At 44.8% G+C, this 15,665-nt stretch overlaps 1 protein-coding gene across 5 annotated transcripts in view; it reads left to right on the plus strand.

Annotated features, from left to right (window-relative positions):
• TNS3 (tensin 3) overlaps positions 1-15,665 on the plus strand; it is a 92,965-nt gene that overhangs the window by 55,059 nt on the left and 22,241 nt on the right. For all 5 annotated transcript variants that reach the window (XM_077917678.1, XM_077917679.1, XM_077917681.1 and 2 more), the window contains 2 exons: positions 4,428-4,588; positions 7,076-7,202. In XM_077917678.1, coding sequence (XP_077773804.1) covers positions 4,428-4,588; positions 7,076-7,202 — 288 coding nt within the window. The remainder of the gene's footprint in view (positions 1-4,427; positions 4,589-7,075; positions 7,203-15,665) is intronic.

Raw genomic sequence — 15,665 nt, forward strand, 5'->3', positions numbered from 1 at the left:
TTCAGGCTGGGGAGACAGATGAGTAAGGGGAGAGTATATTCAGATATTTATTTATTTATTGTTATTTTATTTGTTAAATTTGTGTACCGCCCTTCATCTTTAGCTCTCACAAAATATATAAGAAAAACAAGAAGAAAAAAGCACAAACCAGTAAACCCCCTCCCTCACTCCTCCCACAAACACATTAAAAAAAGGGTATAAGATGTTAATGAAGCCAAAGGCCTGGTGGAAGAGAGACATTTTGGCCTGGCACCTAAAGGTGTACAGTATAAAGACAGTCTAGAGTTGTGAACATTTTTGGAATTGTGAGCAGCGTTTATTTTGGAGACAGTTACAGTGGCACCTCCAAGTTAATAAGAAAGAGCTGTTCACAGAGTTAGTTGCTCCGTCCTCCTCCCAAGCTGGAATGAGCATATCCTATTTGTGTGATTGTACAAATACCCCCCCCCCCCATTGTATATAGGGGACTGCATGTGTTTGTGCCTCCACAATGGGAAGATGGTCAGAAGCAAGGTTTAGGGCTGCTCAGAATAAATCTTAATTATTTGGGAGTATTCTATCTTGCCCAGCATTCTGTCTCCTTAGCAGCATACATAGACCCAGGAGAAGTTGACTTACTTTTTTATTTTGTCTATAATGCAGGTACTTTACTTGTGATTTGCCATTTATGGGGGTGGAAATGTCATTATTCATTTACTTTTTTCCCCTTAGGAGAAACTCATGAGACAATAATTATGAAAGACTCCCTGTATAAATCTTTCCTTTTTATTATGAACAGAGTTCTCAAAATACAAGCAATATGTAAAAAAGAAAAAAAGATGTAAAAATTCATCATCATCATAATTTATTATTTATACCCTGCCCAGCAGGCTGGGTTCTCCAGCCACTCTGGGCGGCTTCCAGCAAAATATTAGTAAAGGTAAAGGGATTCAAACCGCCGACCTTCTGATCGGCAAGTCCTAGGCTCTGTGGTTTAACCCACAGTGCCACCCGCGTCCCAGCAAAATATTCAAATACCATAAATAATGAGACATGTGGAAAGCACCAAACATTGGGAGTGCTTTGAATCTGAGTGTAGTGTTTCGTGTGTGTGTGTGTTTGTGTTCCCCATCCCTTTTAAGCTCTGAAAGACTTTTGGAAGCATTTGTGCTTTAACCGTGGCTGTGACATCAAAATCGGGCTCAACAAGGAAGACCTTTAAGGTCTGGCGAGAGCATCGCTGACCCTGCGTGCTGAGCAGGACTTGCCCAGTAAGCAAGGTGGAGAGCTTCAAAGCTCTCCTCCAGCTCCGCAAAGGTAAGGATGCTCACACAGGGGCAGTTCCAAGGGGACGCATACTCATGTATACTCACTTTTGCATACACGCACCATCCCCCAAACATCACCCCCACATAAGATGCAAATGTGCTGTATTTTCAGAGACCACTGAAACATCTCTAGGAGAATCTTGCTGATGAAAAGCAGATCTCAGAAAATAGCCGCTGTGTTCTCTGCCCGGTTTGTGGAGGAGGAAGCTGCTCTTCCCAGTTTAAGGCCAACAGAAATGGCTTCGTTCACAGCTGATCCAGGGGTTGAGAGGCCATTGGCTAATGCCTCTGGCCAGGCCACTCTCTCTCTCTTTATATATATATATATATATATATATATATATATATATATATATATATATATATATATTAATTTCAACATACCAATTATTATACATTACAGAGAACTTCACATCTTATACAATATTTTTGGACTTCCATCAGCACCTCTGATGATCCACCATTTTTATCATTTCTTCTGCATTTCTTAAATTCCTATTGCCTTTAATTATCTTAACTCACAATCCACCTCTTTAACCATTTTTGCAATAATTCAAATAATTTACCTCACAAAACATCTTGCAAACCTACAAATGTAATCTGGTCATCACAATTACATTTCAAATAGTCCGTAAATTTACACCAGTCTTCTGTGAATCTCTGGTCCCGCAGGTTTCAAATTCTTCCAGTTAGTTTATCCAATTCTGCATAGTCTATCAATTTCATCCTCCATTCTTCTTTTGTCAGTAATTCTTCTTGCTTCCGTTTTTCTGCCAATAATATTCTTGCTGCCGTCATTGCATATAAAAACAATTTACAGTCCTTTCTGTTTATATCATCTCCTACAATGCCAAGTAAAAATACTTCTGGTTTCTTAATAAATGTATATTTCAACATTTTTTTTCATCTCATTATATATTTCTTATGTTGTCTTTCATCTGTCTGCCAGGTAAAAAGCCTGCTTGGTCCTTATGAATTATCTCATTCAATATCTTTTTCAATCTATTTGCCAGTATGCTTGCAAATAGTTTGTAATCATTATTTAACAGCGAAATCGGCCTATAGTTATTTACTTGTGTTAAATCCGAATCTTGTTTTGGTATTAATGTAATATATGCTTCTTTCCATGTTTCTGGTAATTTTCCTTTTCTTAATATATTGTTCATCACTTCTTTCAACGGTACAAGCAGGGCGTATTTCATTTCTTTATAATATTTTGCTGTGAATCCATCCAGTCCCGGTGCCTTTCCACTTTTTAGTTCTTTTATACTGGCCAGGCCACTCTCAGCGGAATATCTGATGGGAACGGAAGTAAACCCAATCTCAGGGTTCAGGCTAATGTCTCTCAGGTGTTTCCCTTCCCTTTCACCCCAGTTCTCCCCTCCAGCCAGGAAAGCGGCAAATGTTTACTGTGCTATTTCTAAAATTGGATCATCCAAGTTTTCTGTGGTGATAAGATATTTCATAACTTGAATTATGAATATCCAGCTCTTCTGGACATCAGTCATACAAGAAATATGCAAAACAACTAAGCAAGTATTAGAAGTCACCCCAGAACTGGCCTTACTAAACAGCTTCCAAGATAATAATGCCCATTTACACCACAAAGAGCTCATAACCCACCTACTCTCAGCAGCCAGAAGCATCATAGCCAGACACTGGAGAGACCTGTCAGGAGTAAGCCTGGACGAGTGGTACCAAATAGTAGGGGAAACAGCCCTAATTAACCAACAAACTGAAACTGACACAGGGACAAATAGAAGAATACGCCTTCATCACATACACAGCCCAGCAAGACAACAACAGGAACCCGCCAACAGCATTCGAATCAATCTGTCTAACCTGATCCAAAAGCACACACACACCTCACTCACACACGAAAACAAAGTTCATCACAAACAAGCAACAATCACACCCTAGGCCAACCCCAACCTCTCTCACCACCAAAGGAATACAAGCGAATAGTAAGGAGAACCCGCACAAGCAACACTGACACGAAACCCCACAAATACAGTAAATAGAATAGAAGCATTGCCACCCAACCCCTCTTCCCCCTCTTCTTCCTAATGTAACACTAATGTCTCAACAAGTGAAACTGACCTGTAGAAAATGTAACTTGAAAAAAAGAAACATTGCACATAACTTTTGTAAACCAAGAAATCTTTAATAGAAATATATTAAAAATAATAATAAATTGAATCATAAACAGTGTACTAAAGCAGACCACTTTTTGCCTGTTCCCTGGAAAGAAAACATTTTAGGATGGAAAAGGGGCTTTTAGCCTAACTTTCCCTTAGGCTGTGCTTAAAAAGGGAAGCTTCCATTTTCCACCCTGCTATGTCTTCCCCATTTCTTTCTCCCCTGCGCTTACATAAAAATACACGCATGTGCTGACAGCTGTAGCATTTCTGATAAACAAGGAAGAATGTCTTATTCAGCAACCGGTGTTAGTTCCTTTTTATGAGCAAATAGCAGTACAGGGATGACATATGGCAAGTACTGACCAGGGCTCACTTGGAATGCAAAATGTTAGAATTTACTTTGGCTAGGTTTGCTGATGACACTGCAGTCAGTGATGCCATTTTAAGTAAATCTACTTGATTTTATCCTTGGCAATGAATTACATCCCTTTACTGCAAACTCACTTTACCTGGTGGTCACTTTTTATATCGCCCAATAGATTTTGCTGCAAAGTATTTGTCTGAATAGGGACGCGGGTGGCGCTGTGGGTTAAACCACAGAGCCTAGGACTTGCCGATCAGAAGGTCGGTGGTTCGAATCCCCGCGACGGGGTGAGCTCCCGTTGCTCGGTCCCTGCTTCTGCCAACCTAGCAGGTCGAAAGCACCTCAAAGTGCAAGTAGATAAATAGGTATCCAGCGGGAAGGTAAATGGCGTTTCCGTGCACTGCTCTGGTTTGCCAGAAGCGGCTTAGTCATGCTGGCCACATGACCCGGAAGCTGTACGCCAGCTCCCTCGGCCAGTAAAGTGAGATGAGCGCTGCAACCCCCGAGTCAGTCACGACTGGACCTAATGGTCAGGGGTCCCTTTACCTTTACCTTATTTGTCTGAATGTTTAACGTGTAACCAGATCGAGCTTCTCCGTGTGTTTGTATCTCCAGGCTCTCAAGCAGATGACGTATTGAGTGGACTAAACAAGAAGTTAAGCCGGGCACAGTTTGAGAACAATGTCTCAGCCCAGCCATTATATCCAAAGTGTGAATGGGCCGAGCCTTCTGCAGAAAGACTAGGTTCATACAGGCCTGGAGGGGAGTCAAATGAGGTAAGAAAGTTGGTTGGCATCCATCTGTCTTGAGAGAGAATGGAAGAGTGCGCCTTTGGGGGTGAGGCCAAGCTGTTGGAAGGTTGCAGCACCTGCTGTGGCTGTAGAGGCTGATAGGGGAGAGACATGTTTTGTTGTAGCTGGGGTAGAGGAAGACATCCGGTGGTGCTGCTGCAGGTGTACCATGGTGTTTCTTCCTTCTGCACTCCTCTCAGCAGTCATTCCTCCTCTGGTCACTGCTGTCGATATGTGACCTGACTGGTTGTCTCCAGGTGTTGCTGTTGTCTACAAGGGAGTCCCACATGGCGGGGTTGATGTTGCCAGCTTTCATGTCATGTTTGCAGGTACCTTTGTGTAACACAGTTGGTCTGCCAATGGGTCTGATGCATGAGGCCAGCTCCCCGTAGAGCACATCCTTGGCGAATGTTGCTGGTGTCAGCAGCAAGTTGGATGCTCTGGCACAGCTCTAGGAGTCATTGGCACATCGTCTGGCAATCCGCTGGGCATCGCTCCTTGCCTTTCTCAGTGTAGCAAGTGTATTTTCACAGGGAACACACTTGTAGTTGAGGAGGGCCTCACAGCAATAACAGATTCCATGTCCTTTAATGCCAGCCTCTAACCAGCCAGGAGTTGGTTTGTTTCTGTTGCCCAAGGAGGACATAGCTGTGTTGTAGGTTGCCTCTTGGACGCGGTCTCACCTTGCTTCAACACTATGTCTGGTGCAGGTCAGTAGAGCTTGTTCAACAAAATCAGGGAAGCACTCAAAAAGTTCAGGCATGACTGTTCTGGCAGTGTTGATTCAAGGCCGCACTTTCTGCTTTGGGCTTTGGGCTGTCTTTGGCTGGAGATGGATCTTTCTTGCCACCAGGGAGTGACTATCTGTGTCACAGTCAGCATTGTGGTAGCTCCGTGTGGCACAAACACAGTTCAATGCTGATTGCCTGGTGACAATCAAGTCCAGCTGGTTCCTGTGGCCTGATATTGCCTGTTTCCAGGACTCAATGTTTTGCCTTGGTAGAGAAGAACGTTCTCGTGGTGCAGAGGCTGCGCACAGTTCAAGCCCGTTTTCCTTCATGCTGCCAATAATACCAAAGTGGCCTATGCAGTGTCCAATGTGTGATGATCGTTCCCAACTCTAGCACTGAATTCTCTCAGCAGGAATAGGTGTTCTCAGGCTGGGACCCTCCTGACAACCTGGTCTTGCTCCTCTTAGAACTGGTCCTTGGTCTGTATGGTCAGAGCACAAAGTGGGAGCCTAGACACTCAAGATGCTAACCAGACCGGAGGTTGTTGAGAGGCGGAGGGAAAGCAAGCATTCTGAGCCCTCAGGCTGGTGATTCTGTCACAGACAGAAGAGAATTCCTCACTGTGAAAGCTATGCCGTGAACTTGCCCTCCTTGCCAGAAAAAGGTGTGGTTTTACTCTCAGAGGCTGCCATTCGAAGTGAGTCTGGTGTCCTGTAGAGCGGCAAGGTCAGTGTTGAGCCTTTTCAGCTCACGGTCAATGATGGCCATCTTCCATGAGTCATTGACCTGTAACAGGCTGGTGGACAAGCCAGGACACATGGTCCCGATGTACCAGCTTGCTAGGCACAAAGGAGTTTGTTTCCATTGCCTTAGGGCCTTCATTCCAGATTTGTTTACTCTAGTTTACTCCTTCACCTTTTCTTCTCTCAAAGATGTTCCGCAAGGCAGTGGGTTTGGATTGTTCCTCAGGGTTTACTCCTGAAACTTTTCTCAAGAATGAGTATGGCTGCAAGGCAGTGAAGGTTTAGGATCAGCATTGTCCTAGACAGGCTCCCTTTCCAAGATGACAAGCCCCACCTGCCCCTCATTTCCCTCAGCAGCAGGTGCAGGAAGCGCTTTACTGACCATTGGACCCAGTGTTGGTCTTGTCCACTCAATCCGCCACAGCCTGTCTTTGCATGCAGGGATGTCCCTCACTCACCAAGGGTTTCAGACCCATCAGTCAACCTCACCTGTTTAGCCAGGCATTTGAAGCCATTTCCCCCCAGGGTGTGTCCGCTGTCACCTGCTGACAGCTTCTAGGAGCCGCAGGTGAGAACTGAGTGCGGGGGGGGGGGCAAAGATGAGCAAACTGCCCAAGAAGGAGCACTGCGTGTCCCCCACCAGAGGTACTTCCCCTCCCCTGACACCCCATACACCCCAGGTAAGAAAGTATTACTTGAGTAAGGATGCCTAATCTATCACTGTTTTTGGGATTGTCTGCATGCCTTCAAAGATTTGGAAGCAGCCCTGTGCTGTTGTTGTAGTTACCACTTTGGACCCAGGAGATGTAAATCTGGCAATGGGGTCAGTGGTCATTTCCCCAGCTTAACTGTGACTGGGCTGCATGTGTCCACTTGTCTGCGGCTTTAGGAGCGCTGAGATCTTTCCGTTTTAAAAGTGGGGCAAAAGGTTTATGTAGGCTGACTTGATCATGCCTGGGAAAAATGGGCTTCCTCCATGTTTCTATTTTATATTCCAGAGGCGTGTTGAACACTGTCAGAAAGACCTGGATGAAGCAGACAGCAGCATCTTCTCACCAACAAAAAATGGGAATGAAAAGCTCCACACTACTCCAGCATTTCCAGTATCACCAGAGACTCCCTATGGTGAGACAGCGTCTTTTGTATTTTGCTTCTATATCTTACAACCAGGGTTTGTTCAGCCAGAACTCACCGGAGCTCAGTTCTGGCGCCTCTCAGGTGGGTGCCACTGCCATTGTCCTCACAGCTCTGGCCTCTCAGAGCTGTGCTCTTAGAACTGTTAGAATTGTTCCACAGTACAGACTAGACTTTCCTTGTGCAAAATAGCTGCAGCTTCTTCAACTGTTTGCTTAACATTAATAACGGGAAGTAAAACAGGGAGTATAAATAGATAAAAAAGTAGGTATCTTGTGCACTTAATGGTCATATAAAAGACGGAATTTCAGCTGACATGTCTCTTCAGACTCTCACATGGCAAGGTGCACCTGCCAAAATTCCCTTTTCTGTATAGCTGTTGAAAATACAGGGACTTCGTTCTTCTTTGCATTTGATCACCCTAGAGACCCAGACCTATTGCAGCATTAACAACAATAAAATTGCTGAAGTGTGCAAGAGGCCTGAGTTGGATCAGATGCTATATATAGCTTTGCATGTTTTGTCAGCTAAAACAGTTAATCATTTACAGAGAATCCAGGTACACATATTCCTGAATGTGGACTCTGCTCATAGGTGACATTTTAAGTACCGGTATATTTTCTCCTGCATGGTTGATGAAGTTTGGCGCTTCGTGAGAACAAAAAAATTATAGAATATTTTTCCTGCTGCTAACATTTCTGTGGACAGTCTGCAAATTCAGTCATTTTGGCTGCTTGAGCAGTGTTACTATGCTAATTACTGAAACATTTCATTGCATAAATGATATCTTAATAAAGCACAGCCTTCAGAGTTATATAATCTATTCAATACAGAAGGCTTTTGGAGTGTGGGGTGTCCGAGTGTGAACTTGCACATGCATCCATACTCACCTCGATTATTATTACAGGGATTTCCCCCCCCCCCCCGTTTACACAGGGGTTACATTCCAGGAGCTTGTGCATGTAAGTGAAACTGTGTAAAGTGGGGAGCACCCCACTTTAATAGGGAGAGAAGAAAGAGAGACAAGTGTCTCTGGAGTAGAGACGCTTGGAAGTTGGCAAACCCCCCCCCCCCAGTGCATGGTGGGGGCGGGAGTGCAGTAAGGTGCACCAGGTGAGCAATAAGGGGTTGAGGCTAAGCTGGACAGGTTGACCTTCCCTCCCCCTGGCCCTCCCCGCTGCCTCTCCACGCACTGGCACCTCATTCCCAAGTGGGGGTTGGGGTGCTTGGGTTGCCTGCAGGCTCCACCCCAAGGCTGCCAAGCCATCTCAGCTGTGGTGCCCTGCTGCAAGCTGGGCAAGAGGGCAACCGAGAGCAGCCACTGTCCTCCCACCCACCCCCTTGATGCTGCCGCCCACCACATCCTGGTGCTTCTGCGCTGCAGCCTTTCCCTGGTTTGGGCAGCAGCCCCAGCGAGGGGAGGGAGGGAGGACAGTCTATGTAGTTATATATTTTGTGGCCGTCCACATAAATGCAGTCACACAGGAGTGGGAAGAGGGGGGGGTATATAAAAACAGGATGAAATAGATTAAGACCACCGAGCCATCCATATTCCCACCTAGGCAAAGAGAAGGGGGCACATCTAACCTAAATAATATACATACAGAAACATCACAGTAGAGGCGGTGATACCTACTAGGGGCAGGTAACAGAAGCCTGGAGATCCTCTTAGCAAAATGGGACCAATTGAGCACAAGTTGCCATACTTTGTGCTATTTCTAGAGCTGGACAGAACTTCTCAGAGGGAGCTTCTATTATTGGGCATGTTCGTAAATGAACTGTTTCTGGTGGTATTTTTCCCTTTTCTCCTTGACAAAAACATGTTTGTCAGAGAGGACTATGATCTGTGCATGTTCAGTCAAGCAGGGTGCTTTCTGTTTCTGCATGCCAAAATATGTTGTCACTGTCAGTGAAAATGACTTGGAAAAAACAAATGATCTGCAACCAGACTATTTCTATGAAGATCTGTCAGATAGATGCCCCAGAATTCTTTGGCTTGTTAGGTTCATCCAAGTTTTTGATTAAACTGGTGTGAGATTCCTCTTTGGAAACTATAAAACAGAAGCCACTGATAGGACCTTAAAGAAAGTTAGTTTTTAATGTTTACTCCATGAGTATGTTCCTGTTTTCTCCTCTGTTTGTTAAAAATATACCCTGCCATTCACCTCAGTTAGACCAAGGCAGCTGGACAGTAAGCATAAATGCTGCAGCGCTCTGAGCACATTATAATACATGACTGTAGATCTGGAGGAGATCCTGCACCCAAGATCCTGCCCACCCCATTCCCATATCCATACATTATATCTAAATGAATGTGTGAGAAGGGCTCTAGTCTGCACTGAGCTAGTGTCTTCTTTGAGCCCAGAAGCTCTTGGTTCAAATTTCATCCATGAACTCCCTTGGTGGTCTCAGGGAATGCACTTTTCTGTCTATCTTGTGCTATTTCCCCCCACTATGTCGCTGTGAGAATAACTGCTTTTTCTGCACCCTGCATTTTGTGCTATCGTAAGGTACCTTTTGTGTGCCTTGCTGCTAATTTATTCATCATGTTTGTCTGCAGGTTTAAATTCTGCATTTACTGAATGCTTCTGTTCTTATGTTGTGTTCTTACCTGTTTGTGAGTCAGATAATGAAGGATTGGTGAGATTGAGGGTCAGGACACTACTGATCAGGCTTGCCTCCCATGATTGAGGGGTCTGGGGCCATGCAATGTCACCACACACATGCGTGCACTCCCCACAACATGCACGCATGACGTCAGCACGCCCCATGGCCCCACATAGATGGTGCCCCTGCCACTGATGCTTGGGTCTCCAGCAGAAGGAGTTATGGCAGTGGAGATGCGAATGGCCATGAAAGGGAATTGAGCACCCTGGTTGTTGAATCAGCAGCTCCCTTGAGCCTTCAGCTCCTTCTGTTCAATGCCAGTGGAACATACAGTGGTACCTCGGGTTACAGATGCTTCAGGTTACAGACGCTTCAGGTTACAGACTCGGCTAACCCAGAAATAGTACCTCGGGTTAAGAACTTTGCTTCAGGATGAGAACAGAAATTGCATGGCGGCGGCTGGGTGGCAGCAGGAGGCCCCATTAGCTAAAGTGGTACCTTAGGTTAAGAACAGTTTCAGGTTAAGAACGGCCTTCCAGAACGAATTAAGTTATTAACCCGAGGTACCACTGTAGTTCATTTAGGATTTAATCCTGGATAAGCATGTTGTTCTGGTTTGTATTACTAATACCTAGCTGGAGAAATGGGGTATGTTTGTAAGCCCCTCCCAGTTATGTCCATGAGGTTTCTTGGAATGGTCTTCATAGGCAGGAACCTGCAATCTTCTAATTTCAAGTTCTGACGTTGGGAATGGGCAAGGCAGAGACAGGCTAAGGAATAGGGGTTCAGCCTGTCTTAGGTGAGCTGGAAGATTCAGGTTCACAATTTGGGCATTCCTGGGATTATTTTATGTTATTGATTTATTTATTTTATAAGACTACTTATAAACCACCAGCTCATTTAAAATACCACATTGGTATCATTAAAACATCATAATACAGTGGAACCTCGGTTTTCAAGCTTCTCGGAAGCCAAACGCCAAAACCCCGGAAGTAATTGCTTCCGTTTTTGAACACGCCTCAGAAGTCAAACGGCTTCCGCTGCATGTTTTTCTTTTTTCTCAGTGGATTTTGCCGACTGCCCCTTGCCCCTGATTTCCAACGTTTTGGAAGTCAAACGTTCTTCGAGAACAGATTATGTTAAAAAACTGAGGTTCCACTGTACTATAAAATTATAAAATACAGAGCAAAATACTGCTGCAATCCCAGGAGTTGCTGTGGAAGATATCCACAACTGGCCAGTTTACATATTGCATTTGTCCATTTGAGGCTACGTCCTGGTTTGCACAAAAGAGCACTGTGAAAATGTGTCTTCCTCTACTTTTAAGTGGTGTGTCAGGTAAGCAATCTGGCCCACGAACAGCTAATCCCATTTTGAAAAGCAGGTAGCCTTCTTCAAGCAGTATGTAGTTCCCCCTGGCTTTTCAAATTAAATGTAAACATCAAAAACATCCAGCAGTGGAAACTTGGTAGCTGGCATTGTGAGGGCAGCTAGTTTTTCAATGGAGGGTTCCTGTGTGCTTCTGAAGAAACAAGAATGCTCTGTGTATCCCACTCTGGGACTTATAAAGACCCTCTTGTCTTATGCCTCAAGCAGTGAATTGAGGTCCCTTTGTGTAGCTGCATTACACAAGCTAAAACATTCTGCACCAAGCCAATTGCCAGAGATTTGAGCTGCGTCTCACAAATGTTCTGTGCTTGAACATTTGCTGCCATAGAATCACAGGACTTGGAAAGGATTTTCAAAGGTCAGCAGAAGCTGACACAGAGACTGGATTCATTAAGCCAAAACTGTCCACAGAGAGAGGTTTCTTCAGTCTAGCTTTCAAAATCTCCAGCCCATATATTAACCCACTCCTGCAAAACCGTCCCAGCGTGCCGGGGGGGGGGCAGTCAGGACATGGTGGAGGGCCACTTCTCAAATGGCTAGCCTGTGAAGAGGCCTGGCCTGGCTAGTAAGCAACAGGTTTTTTTGGAAGCTTGTAACTGAGCTCACAAAACACCCCACCAAATAGCATTTGTTGTCTTTCTTTCTTTTAAAACTTCTCTTCGTTCAAGGAGCCTTAAGGAAGAAAGGCTCACAAGAAGGAAGAGAAGTGGACTGTTCTGCTTAGCACCATTGCTCTGGCCTTGTATGCAATGTCAGGGCCTTCCTGAGAAGCAAACTAAGCACCCAGGCAGGGAACAAGCACACCTGCAAAAAGTGTGTCCCTTATGTGCAGACAGGAAGGGCCAGGCAAGCGTCTGTCTTGCTTTCCCTGCTCCCCGTGACCGCAAGCGAAATATGCCTTTGCTACTCTCTTGCTATCTTTCTCTTACTGGCACTGGGAAGCAGTTCTTGTGGGGAAGGTTCTATAGGTTGGGCAGTGAGGCCCATCTCTTCAGTCCCTGGCCATGATCCAAACAGAGATAAGCCCCCATAGCAAGGGAAACTGCTTTCTTAAGGCTTCTGGGTTCAAGCAGGGGTGGGTGGGGGAGTGATTTCTGTGTTGTTCTTGTGGTTGGGGAGAGGAGTGGTCTCTTTCTGCCTCCTTTTCAAGCAACCCACCAGCAAAATTTGCCCCATTCCTTCCATCCCTGATAATGGCCCGTCTGGCTTCCATTGAAAACTTCTTACCAGTGGGGTTCTTGTAAGAAATATCTTCAAATATATAATGTATATGTTGCATTGCATAAATTCTGCTGCTTTTTATTCATTTTGGGTCTAATCCAACCCAAGTTGGTCATGGTGCCTTGTCTAACTTCATTGCTATAGTCATGACTGGATTGCATTGGAGATATTTTATGGCTGCCAGATCTACCCTATGTAAGTATATGTCTGTCTGTCTGTCTGCATTCACTCCTTTACTAATATCAAGGCGATGGTAATTGCTAGAAGTAGAAATCAAACAAGGTGTGGATCAGCCCATATTTATCTGACTTCATCTTGCTTTTTTTCCTTGCTAGTATCAGTTCTTCAGAATTTCTAGCATCTTTTGGAAAGGTGGTGACACTTTACTGCCTCTCAAACCAAGTTTGAATAATTATAAATGTGCTGTCAGGAATAACATTTATTGTTGTTACATGGAAAGCTATCCATGTCTCCTTGAGTGGGGGGGGGGCGCTGTGGCCCCTGAGATGTTGTTGGCTGCACCAGCCCAAGGATAAGCGTAAGGATCAGGGACAGTTGCACTCCAACAACATATGGGAGCCTCAGGTTCCCCATTCCCGTCCTCAAGGATGTCAGTCCCCCCAGCTTCCTGGATTATTCTTGCTACCAAATGTTTGCATTGTTCTGTTTCTTGTGTTTACACAGAACTTCCAAGAGTTTGTGGATCTCAGAACTCAGGTGGAAGGTATTTGATGAGATGGATACCATTTTAGCTTCCAACAACAATACCCTAAAATTTGTAATTGCAGATAAAGATAAATATTTGCTACAAAGCAAAACATGTGTGTCTCTTGTTCAGTATGCAGCAGGCTGGATTTTCCTGAATAGATTTTAAAAGGTTGTTTGTTTTAATAATTGGTAGGCCGCCCTTCTGCATAAATATTTCTAGGATGGCTTACAAGTTAAAATATAGAACACATGCAGACAATGAAAATCAAGATAAAAGATAAAGCTGTGACGGGGTGGGAAAACACTCTGCCCCACCCCCTTCTTTGTCCAACTGCAACCCAACAGTCCTACAGTGCTGTCAACGGGTCTTACTCTCTGGTAGTTGCTGCCACCAGCTTCCCACTTATGGGAGGGGACCTGGGTGCACCAAACAGATTACTTTTGGAAAGGCTGCAAGCCAGTGCACTTGGCACTCCTCAGTTTAACCGTGACACAGATTGCTAGGGAAAGCAAGGCTAGCTTCCAGCTGCCAATTCCTTGTCCAAGATCAAAGAAGCTTGTTGATTTCCCCAGCAGACCCTGGGGACTCTGGGACCAACGCGCCTTTGTGTTTCCCAGGCAGTTCCCTTATTAGTTACTCAGAGTGTACAAGCAGCCTATACTCCCCGAGTCTCTCCCACGTCTCGGAAGAGCACGCTGGTCTATTACTATTCTGATCCTAAACTTCCTAGCCTATTCTTTACATGACAGATGTTCTGGTTTACTCACAAGTAAGTAGCAAAGATAGCCAGCTTCATAGAAAGTCCATTCTGGACTGCAGGGAACTTGACTCTCGGAACCCCTTCCAGCTCAACAGTATGTGTGTGAATGTGCTTATTAAGATTTTTCCTAAGTAACAAAAGTACATGCAGCGTCTGTTTTCAAATCATAGAGTCCTTCAAACAGGTCACTTACATTCAGGGTGAGACATTATTGCCTCTCTCCCCTCTCCTGGGAGGAGTGAATCCTGGCTGTTTCTGACCAGTAAGATCCCAAATGTTCATATTATTACCAAGCAAAGTATTGAAAACTGGTGGTTTATTCTGTATGTTAAATGTTGGAAGTAAAGAAAGTTTGCTCATTCATTCATTCATTCATTCATTCATACAAGGAAACAAACACTGAACTTTATTTGCTGCCAGTTAAAGTCTCCGCTTACAATACAGCCATTACTCATTTCATGCTAACTGTAGGTAAATAATTTGTTGTCCAGGTAAGACTCTCTAAGAGTGCATGGCAAACTGATAAAGAGCACACTCTGAGAGGGAAACTCCAGAGCCTGCAATCCTAAACTATGAAATAAATTCAGTGAATTTAGTGAAACTTACATCTGAGCAAACATGCAAAGGATGGCACTGGAAAAGGATGTTTTGCTCTATGAAACTTGGAAGTAGGTGATGAGCAGGTCTGCATTCTCCATCACCCAACAGCCTTTCTCCATCTCCATCCATGCAAAGGACCTTCTCCTTCCTTGGTCTTTCTCTTTCTTCAGCCATTAGTGAAAAAACCACTTTCTATTATTAACTTCTCTTGCAAGCCTGAGCTCATTCTGAGCTTTAGCCTGCATGACCTTCCCTCTGCAAGTGTGGGCTCCTCATTTATATTCTTGTAGCATTTCTAGCCACAGTGCCCTATGTTTGACTGCTAGGCCCATTTATGAAAGTAATTTTATAGAATAACGTCCTATTTCGCTGCAGATTTGTTCAGCTTCTCCTGAACAGGGAAATACCATCTGAAAGCTGAGAGGGAGGGAGAGATAACAAATCATGTTTGGGGAGTCTCCCACTTCCTTCTTGGGTCTCATTTTTTAATGTGGAAAACATCCTCTCCACCCCCCCCCCCAAATAGGACTGCTTGCTTGTCCTTTGGAGAGGCCCCAGCAGCAGACATGTAATCTAAGGAAATTAACCAAGATTACTTTCTTGTGGGAAATGGGGCTTCTGTGCTTTCTCTTTTAAAATGTTGGCAAAAACGCTGAGATATTACAGTCCACGATGGAATGGCACAAGCAGGCGGTTGTGCTGCTTAATTTGAAATGGCTGTGAAAACAGAAGTGCTTGGCTCTTTTAGCAGGTTATAATTTTCCAGAGAGGATTGGGGGACATTCAGTGAGTAGGATGACTTTTCCTCACCTGGACCAGACAGGCTTTGCAGGCCTTTTGCCACCTCCTCCTCCTCTTCCAGGGCCCTCCTTTTCCCTTAGTTATTTAAATGCACAGTGTTTTTCTTGTGAGTTTTTCCTTTCCTTTTCCTGGCCCAAAGCTTTCTCTCACGGCGCCTGGGGCTCACAGGGGTTGGAGCCAGCACTCAGTTAGCCACTCAGCCTTCCTTCCAGGGCTCTTCTCTTGGCTTCTCGCCTTCTGTGTTATTAGCGATGGGGAGGGCAAAGCAAATCACAGTCTTAAGCCTGTCTCTGAGAGAGAGTGGAGGAGGGAGTCTGCAATGCTCCTGCCTTCTCTTGCTTGGACTACTTTGCTATTCTTGCAGAGT

This window comes from Podarcis muralis, chromosome 13 (assembly GCF_964188315.1).
Source record: "Podarcis muralis chromosome 13, rPodMur119.hap1.1, whole genome shotgun sequence".
Lineage (NCBI taxonomy): Eukaryota > Metazoa > Chordata > Lepidosauria > Squamata > Lacertidae > Podarcis > Podarcis muralis.